This window comes from Mandrillus leucophaeus, unplaced genomic scaffold, assembly GCF_000951045.1.
Source record: "Mandrillus leucophaeus isolate KB7577 unplaced genomic scaffold, Mleu.le_1.0 Scaffold269, whole genome shotgun sequence".
Taxonomy (NCBI): Eukaryota; Metazoa; Chordata; class Mammalia; order Primates; family Cercopithecidae; genus Mandrillus; species Mandrillus leucophaeus.
In genome coordinates, this window is record NW_012102798.1 from 2,711,395 (window position 1) to 2,720,556 (window position 9,162).

Here is a 9,162-nt window from a genome sequence, read left to right on the forward strand (position 1 = left end):
ATTTTGTTGATCTTTTCAAAAAACCAGCTCCTGGATTCATTGATTTTTTGAAGGGTTTTTTTGTGTCTCTATCTCTTTCAGTTCTGCTCTGATCTTAGTTATTTCTTGCCTTCTGCTAGTTTTTGAATTTGTTTGCTCTTGCTTCTCTAGTGCTTTTAATTGTGATGTTAGAGTGTCGATTTTAGATCTTTCCTGCTTTCTCTTGTGGGCATTTGATGCTATAAATTTCCCTCTACACACTGCTTTAAATGTGCACCAGAGATTCTGGTACATTGTGTCTTTGTTCTCATTGGTTTCAAAGAACAACTTTATTTCTGCCTTCATTTGGTTATTTACCCAGTAGTCATTCAGGAGCAAGTTGTTCAGTTTCCATGTAGTTGTGCGGTTTTGAGTGACTTTTGTAATCCTGAGTTCTAATTTGATTGCACTGTGGTCTGAGAGACAGTTTGTTGTGATTTCTGTTCTTTTACATTTGCTAAGGAGTGTTTTACTTCCAATTATGTGATCAATTTTAGAGTAAGTGCAATGTGGTGCTGAGAAGAATGCATATTCTGTTGATCTGGGGTGGAGAGTTCTGTAGATGTCTATTAGGTCTGCTTGTTGCAGAGCTGAGTTCAGGTCCTGGATGTCCTTGTTAACTATCTCGTTGATCTGTGTAATATTGACAGTGGGGTGTTAAAGTCTCCCATTATTATTGTGTGGGAGTCTAAGCCTCTTTGTAGGTCTCTAAGGACTTGCTTTATGAATCTGGGTGCTCCTGTATTGAGTGCATATATATTTAGGATAGCTAGCTCTTCTTGTTGAATTGATCCCTTTACCATTATATAATGGCCTTCTTTGTGTCTTTTGATCTTTGTTGATTTAAAGTCTGTTTTATCAGAGACTAGGATTGCAACCCCTGCATTTTTTTTGCTTTCTGTTTGCTTCGTAGATGTTCCTCCAACCCTTTATTTTGAGCCTATGTGCATCTTTGCACGTGAGATGGGTCTCATGAATGCAGCACACTCATGGATCTTGACTCTTTATCGAATCTGCCAGTCTGTGTCTTTTAATTGGGGCATTTAGCCTATTTACTTTTAAGGTTAATATTGTTTTGTGTGATTTTGATCCTGTCGTTATCATGTTCACTTGTTATTTTGCCCATTAATTGATGCAGTTTCTTTATAGCATCGATGGTCTTTACAATTTGGCATGTTTTTGCAGTGGCTGGTACCAGTTGTTTCTGTCCATGTTTAGTGCTTCCTTCAGGGGCTCTTGTAAGGCAGGCCTGGTGGTGATAAAATCTCTCAGCATTTGCTTGTCTGTAAAGGATTTTATTTCTCCTTCACTTATGAAACTTAGTTTAGCTGGATATGAAATTCTGGGTTGAAAATTCTCTTCTTTAAGAAAGTTGAATATTGGCCCCCACTGTCTTCTGGCTTGTAGTGTTTCTGCCAAGAAATCCACTGTTAGTCTGATGGGCTTCCCTTTGTGGGTAACTCAACCTTTCTCTCTGGCTGCCCTTAAGACTTTTTCCTTCATTTCAACCTTGGTGAATCTGACAATTACGTGTCTAGGGGTTGCTCTTCTCAAGGAGTATCTTTGTGGTGTTCTCTGTATTTCCTGAATTTGAATGTTGGCCTTCCTTTCTAGGCTGGGGAAGTTCTCCTGGATAATATCCTGAAGAGTGTTTTACAACTTGGTTCCACTCTCCCCATCATTTTCAGGTACACCAATCAAACATAGATTTGGTCTTTTCACATAGTCCCACATATCTTGGAGGCTTTGTTAGTTTCTTTTTACTCTTTTTTCTCTAATCTAGACATCTCACTTTGTTTCATTAATTTGATCCTCAATCTGTGATACCCTTTCCTCCACTTGATCCAATCGGCCATTGAAGCTTGTGCGTGCATCACAAAGTTTTCGTGCTGTGGATTTCAGCTCCACCAGGTCATTTAAGTTCTTCTCTACACTGTTTATTCTAGTTAACCATTCGTTTAATCTTTTTTCCAGGTTTTTAGCTTCCTTGCAATGGGATCAAACATCCTCCTTTAGCTCAGAGAAGTTTGTTATTACCGACCTTCTGAACCCTACTTCTGTGAACTTGTCGAAGTCATTCTCCATCCAGCTTTGTTCTATTGTTGGTGAGGAGATGCAATCCTTTGGTGGAGAAGAGGCACTCTGATTTTTAGAATTTTCAGCTTTTCTGCTCTGGTTTCTCCCCATCTTTGTGGTTTTATCTATCTTTGGTCTTTGATGTTGGTGACCTACAGATGGAGTTTTGGTATAGATGACCCTTTTGTTGATGTTGATGCTATTCCTATCTGTTTGTTAGTTTTGCTTCTAATAGTCAGGTCCCTCAGCTACAGGTCTGTTGGAGTTTGCTGGAGGTCCACTCCAGACCCTGTTTACCTGTGTGTCACCAGTGGAGTCTACAGAACTGCAAATATTGCAGAATCGTAAATATTGCTGCCTGATCCTTCCTCTGGAAGCTTCATCCCAGAGGGGCAGCCGCCTATATGAGGTGTCTGTCGGCCCCTACTGGGAGGTGTCTCTCAGTTAGGCTACATGAGGGTAAGGGGCCCACTTGAGGAGGCAGCCTGTCCGTTCTCAGATCTCAAACGCTGTGCTGGGAGAAACACTGCTCTCTTCAGAGCTATCAGAGAGGGACATTTAAGTCTGCAGAAGTTGTCTGCTGCCTTTTGTTCAGTTATGCCCTGCCCACAGAGGTGGAGTCTAGAGGCAGTGGGCCTCATTGAGCTATGGCGGGCTCCACCCAGTTTGAGTTTCCCAGTCACTTTGTTTACCTACTCAGGCCTCATCGATGGCAGACGCCCCTCCCCCAGCCAGGCTGCTGCCTTGCAGATTGATCTCAGACTGCTGCGCTAGCAGTGAGCAAGGCTCTGTGAGCATCGGACCTGCCAAGCCAGGTACAGGAGAGAACCTTCTTGTCTGCCAGTTGCTAAGACCTTGGGAAAAGTGCAGTATTTGGGCGGGATTGCCCTGTTTTTCCAAGCAGTCCTTCAGGGTTTCCCTTAGCTAGGAAAGGGAAATCCCCCAACCCCTTGTGCTTCCCAGGTGAAGTGACGCCCTGCTCTGCTTCAGCTCACCCTCCATGGGTTGCACCCCCTGTCCAATCAGTCCCAAGAGATGAACCAGGTACCTCAGTTGGAAATGCGGAAATCATCCGTCTTCTGTGTCAATTACGCTGGGAGCTGCAGACCAGAACTATTCCTATTTGGCCAACTTGGAATGCCCCACCATAATTATTCTTTATATATTGTGATACAAGTCTCTTATCAAGTAAGTATATGATATTAAATTATTTTCTCACATTGTATGAGTTGTCTTTTCATTTTCTTTATGCTGTCCTTTTATGTAAAAATGTTTTTAATTTTGATTAAGTCAAATTTACCTATTTTCTTTTGTCACTTGGTTTTTGGTGTCATATCTAAGAAATTGTTTTATCCAAGGTCACAAAGATTTACTCCTATGCTTTCCTATTAGAGTTTTATAGTTCTTATCTGCTAAGTATAGGTCTATGATCCATTCTGAGTTGAGTTTTGTACGTTTTATAATGTAGGTGTTTACTCTTTTGAATGTGGATGTTTAGTAGTCCAGCATGCCCAACTGATGTTCAGCAAAGGGGCAAAAGCAGTTCAATGGAGAAATGAGAGTTGTTCCAACAAATAGTGTCAGAGTAATTGTTCACTCATATTTTAAAAGAGAACCTCAACATAAACCTCTTCCCTTATGGAAAAATTAACTCAAAATGGATCATAGAATTAAAGGCATATCTTACGACTATAAAAGTTGTGGAGGAAAACATAGGAGAACATCTTCATGACCTTGGGTTAGCTGAAGAGTTCCTGGACATGACACAAAAAGCACAATCTATAAAAAAAATTGATAGTTTTATAAACATGATAATTTTGACTTTCTCAAAAGTAAAAGTTTGCTCCAGTAAAGACATCATTAAGAGAATGAAAAGACAAGATACAGACTGAAAGAAAATACTTGCAAGTCATATATCTAACAAAGGGATTGTATCTAGAATATATATATATTCTATATTATATTACGTATATATAATAAAAATGGGCAAAGGATCTGAAAAACACTTCATCGTAGAAGATATACAGATGGTAAATACGCATGTGAAAAGATGCTCAACATCATTAGCCATTTGGGAAATGCAAACTATAACCATAATGAGATCCCACTACATACTTGTTAGAATGACTAAACTTTAAAAACCTGACAAGCACTAAAGAAGATATAGAACAATTAGTGATAATGGAAAACAGTATAGCCACTCTGGAAAACAGTTCGGCATTTTATTATCAACACACCCTTAACACACGATCCAGCAATACCACTCTTAGATATTTAAGTTAGAAAAAATAAACGTATGTTTAGACAAAAACCTGTACATGAATGGTCATAACAGCTTTACTCATAATTGCTAAAAAACTGGAAATAACCCAAATGTTCTTCAGTGGGTAAACAAACAAACCATCATGCATCCATATAAAAGAAAACTACTCAGCAATGTGATTGAATGGGCTATTGATACATACGAAAATACAGATGAATCTCAAAGGTGTTATGCTGAGTAAAATGAACCAGTCTTAAAAGGTTACCTACTGTATGATTCCATTTATATGACATTTTGGAAAAGGTAAACTATAGGGACAGAAAACAGAGCAGCAGTTGTCAGAGGTTAGAGGTTGGGACAGTTTTATTACAAAGAGGTAACAATAGGGAACTTTGAAGGGTGATAGAACTGTTGTGTATCCTGATTGTAGTAGTGGTTACATCAGTCGATGCAGCTCTTAAAACTTCTAGAAATGTACACTGATGTGTGTGTGTGTGTTGATTATAATGATTGTTACATGGGTATATATACCTGTCAAAACTCATCAAACACTTTAAATGGTTGAATTTTATTCTGTGTAAATCATGCCTCAATAAAGTTGATTTTTCTTTTTTTAAAAAAGAGCCTCCCACCACAATCCCACACCTTAAAAATAACTACTATTGACAGTTTAGTGTGTACTTGTCTAGAACATGTAAGCATGTTAATATAAAAGATTTTCCAGTTGTATAAATAGAATCGTTGTACATATGTTGCGCTCTATATTGCTTTATTCACTTAGAGGGCTTGGACAGATGCATATAGATACATATATATAATGTTTATGGATCTACCATATTTTAGTAGTTGTATTTATACTATTTTGTAGATATAACACCATTTATTTAACCAGTTCTACTGTTGATTATTTAGATTGCTGCCAGTTGTTTTGCTACTATTATCTGTGCTACAGTAAACAACCATGTACATACATGTTTTTGTAAGTATATTGATAAGATATATTTCTAAGAGTAGGGTTACTGGGTGACAGGGTATGTATAATTTGAATTTATATAGCTCTTGACTTATTGCCCTCTATAGAAGCAATTAGAAAGTTTAGAATGAGAAGTGAATACATCGTGCAGTTTCCCATCCCAAATCCTTGAACTTCGTTATCTTTCATAGGATCATGCTGATATCGAGTGGAAGTTTGCAAGGACAAAGCTCTGGATGAGTTACTTTGATGAAGGTGGCACCTTACCACCTCCTTTCAACATCATCCCCAGCCCCAAGTCATTTCTATACCTTGGTAACTGGTTCAACAACACCTTCTGCCCCAAAAGAGACCCTGATGGTAGACGGAGAAGGCGCAACTTGAGAAGCTTCACAGTAAGACTTTTAATTTTAAAAAAATAATTTTAAAAAATTGAGATGGAGTCTCACTCTGTCACCCAGGCTGGAGTGCAGTGGCATGGTCTCGGGTCACTGCCAACCTCTGCTGCCTGGGTTCAAGCAATTCTCGTGCCTCAGCTTCCCCAGTAGCTGGGATTACAGGCGTCCACCACCACACCTGGCTAATTTGTTGTTGTTGTTGTTATTTGTTTGTTTGAGATGGAGTCTCACTCTGTTATCCAGGCTGGAGTGCAGTGGTACCATGTCGGCTCACTGCAACTTCCACCTCCCGGGTTCAAGCGATTCTCCTGCCTCAGCCTCCCAAGTAGCTGGGATTACAGACGAGCACCACCATGCCGGGCAAATTTTTGTATTTTTAGTAGAGACAGGGTTTCACTATGTTGGCCAGGCTGGTCTTGAACTCCTGACCTTGTGATCCTCCCGCCTTGGCCTCCCAAAGTGCTGGGATTACAGGCATTAGCCACTGCACCTGACCAAAATTATGAATCTTATTAAACAAAACTGTTTCCTCCTGTCCCTCCTTTGTGACACTCACTGTTTTAAGCATCATAAAATCATTCCAACATATATTTGCTTTGGGGGTTTGTCAGGCAGGAGCTCCCGTATCATTCTCCAGTCCTAATATTTAAAAATATATTCAGATGTTTGGGTGGGTAGGGTGCTGGGACTGCTCATGTAACATCTCTATTTTCAATTATAGGAACGCAATGCTGACAGCCTGATACAAAATCAACATTATCAGGTAAAGCTTCCTCACAGGGATGAAGCACAATAGTTGTTGGTTGGTTCTGTGGAGGAGAAGCAAACTTCACTCTGGCTATGTCTGGACACGATCCCATTTGACTGGGATAGGAGGCTTGGAAAGGCTGTAATTTATCAAGGACTGACGTACCTTCTCCAAGTGGAATCACCTGCTTTATAATCCTGTTCATGGCCCTTATGCACTGCCTCGGCTTGATCAGCAACAACTATGACTTAGAAAGCTGTCTTCATTGAAATTACATAAAATAGAATATGTGGTTGGTCAGTCAGTCAAATATATGAGTACCTACTGTACATAAAATACTACACTAGATACTAGAAAAATCACTATGAACAAAAAAGATGCAATCTTTCTGCCCTTATGAAATTTGTTATCTAGCAGGGATAAAATAACACGTCATTAAAATTACAGTTGACTCTTGAACAACAGAGGATTGAACTGTGTAGATCGACTTACAGGCAGATTTTTTCCACCAAACGCAAATAGAAAATATAGTATTCATGGAATGTAAAACCACATATACAAGAGGGCTGACTTTTTGCATCTGCAGGTTCTGCAGGATGACTGCAGGACTTGAGTATGCATGGATTTTGGTACACGAGGCGGGGGTCCTGGGACCAATCCCCAGAGTATAACAAGGGATGATTGTATTAAAATTAAGTGATTAAAAGGATAAAAACTGCCATGTAGAAAAAATACATAGGGTAATGGTAATATATAACAGGAGGAAACTAACCTCAATGAAGTAAAAGCTTATCTGAATGTCAGGAACTTAGATCTTGATAAATTACAACATGACTTTAATCAAAGAAATAGAGAAGCACTTCTGTATTTTGTTAAAAAAAAAAAAAAGTAATAAACCTAATAAACATTAGGGCACTCTTCCCACCAGCTAGAAAACAGCCAAGCATACAAATATCACCAACATCTCTTGAGAATAATCCTTGCAAATCACAAATAAGAGACAACCATCTCTCACCATCCTGATCAAAAGAAAACCAAAGTAGAAAAATGTTCTACAGCGTTTGAAGGAAATGCATCCTTATTCTATAGGTCACTTCTCCTAACTTTGTTCCCCTTAGACCATAACTAACAAGAGAAGCAGAAAATACGGTATTTTGTATGTAAACCTCCTCTCCCTACTCCCGCCTTCAAATGTTATTCGTTTTATAATAACAAACCTTGAATAAGATTCATTGTCTTCATGTTCTGCTTCATAGCCCTCAACGATAACAAAAAAAAAAAAAATGATTCCTGCACATCTCAGTGAGTTCCTCAAGTACACATAGTAGAAGCAGCAATACCATTGGCCTTAAAATCAGACTGAAGTAGAATGAAAGTCTAATCTTGACACTTACTAGTTGTGTAACATTGGATGAGTCAGCCTATTGAGGCTTGACTTCCTCATCTGTAACATGGGGATAGTAATAAAACTTAACTTACAGAGTTGTGAAAATTGAGTGATGAGTATGTATAATATGTATTATGTGCATGTGTTGCCTGACACATTGCAATAAGCGGTAGCTATCATCATCACCATCACTAATACAAACTGTACTGACCACGTGCAGACTAATCCCCTGGGAGCTAAGTGAAAAGAGGACATTCCTGTATAGGAGAAGTGTAGGTTGACTATGAGAAAAATATCTTCACTATGTAATTAGTGGACATTAAAATCAGCAGACTTAGTGACTCTGAAGAAAATTCTCTCAATTTTATAAAAGGAGAATAAAACTCTCATTTTACTAGGAGTGTTAACGTGCAATCCATCCTAAAGGAAAAGAATATTAACTATATGACCATGCAAGAATTATTCCACTGGAAATACATGTTTACCTTATGCTCGGGTAAAAAATTTTCCTTTAGGGTGAATTTGATTCTGACACTAAATTCAGAGACACAATAGTTGTTTAGCCAATGGACTTAACTCATTTTTTATAATAAAAGGCTGGATCCTATGAGGATTTTCCACTGGAAAGGAGGTCTAAGCATGTTTTATTTCCTATGTAAGTTTCTTATTGTACTGAGAGCCTGAGAAGGAGATTGAATGCCTCTTCATGTTTTGTAATTCCAGGAAGTTATCAGGAATTTAGTCAAAAGATATGTGGCTGCTATGATAAGAAATTCCAAAACAAATGAGGGGCTAACAGAAGAAAATTTTAAGGTAATTTAATCATGAAGTGGTTTCTCATTTTACATATCATAAGCATCATTTAATCTTCACAGTGTGTGAGGTTTCTGGTGATGGAATTTCATCTGCTTACGATATAGCAAAGCCAGTTATAATGCTTATTCTCTTAGAATTGTCTCTCATCCAGTAGACCGAGAGATTTTACCAATGTATGTCACACCACAATCAGTGTCATGAAAGAAGGAAATCTGCTGTATGCGTTCTTTTAATATTCTGAGTGTTTCTCAGTGTGGAAATTGAATGCTTTAAATGATGTGGCAAGGATGCATGGTGGTGAGGGACAAGATAGCAAAGGGAAGATGCCTGGAGACTTAAAGATCTTCTTTACTTAAAAGATATAAAATAAAAAAATCTGTTATTGAAAACCAAACACTGCATGTTCTCACTGATAGGTGGGAACTGAACAATGAGATCACTTGAACTTGGGAAGGGGAACATCACACACCGGGGCCTATCATG

The 9,162-nt window shown here is 38.6% G+C and overlaps 1 protein-coding gene across 1 annotated transcript in view; it reads left to right on the forward strand.

Annotated features, from left to right (window-relative positions):
- Positions 1-9,162, forward strand: part of TRPC5 (transient receptor potential cation channel, subfamily C, member 5) — a 325,159-nt gene that overhangs the window by 311,511 nt on the left and 4,486 nt on the right. The window contains exons 8-10 of the mRNA XM_011984482.1: positions 5,522-5,725; positions 6,450-6,491; positions 8,587-8,676. Coding sequence (XP_011839872.1) covers positions 5,522-5,725; positions 6,450-6,491; positions 8,587-8,676 — 336 coding nt within the window. The remainder of the gene's footprint in view (positions 1-5,521; positions 5,726-6,449; positions 6,492-8,586; positions 8,677-9,162) is intronic.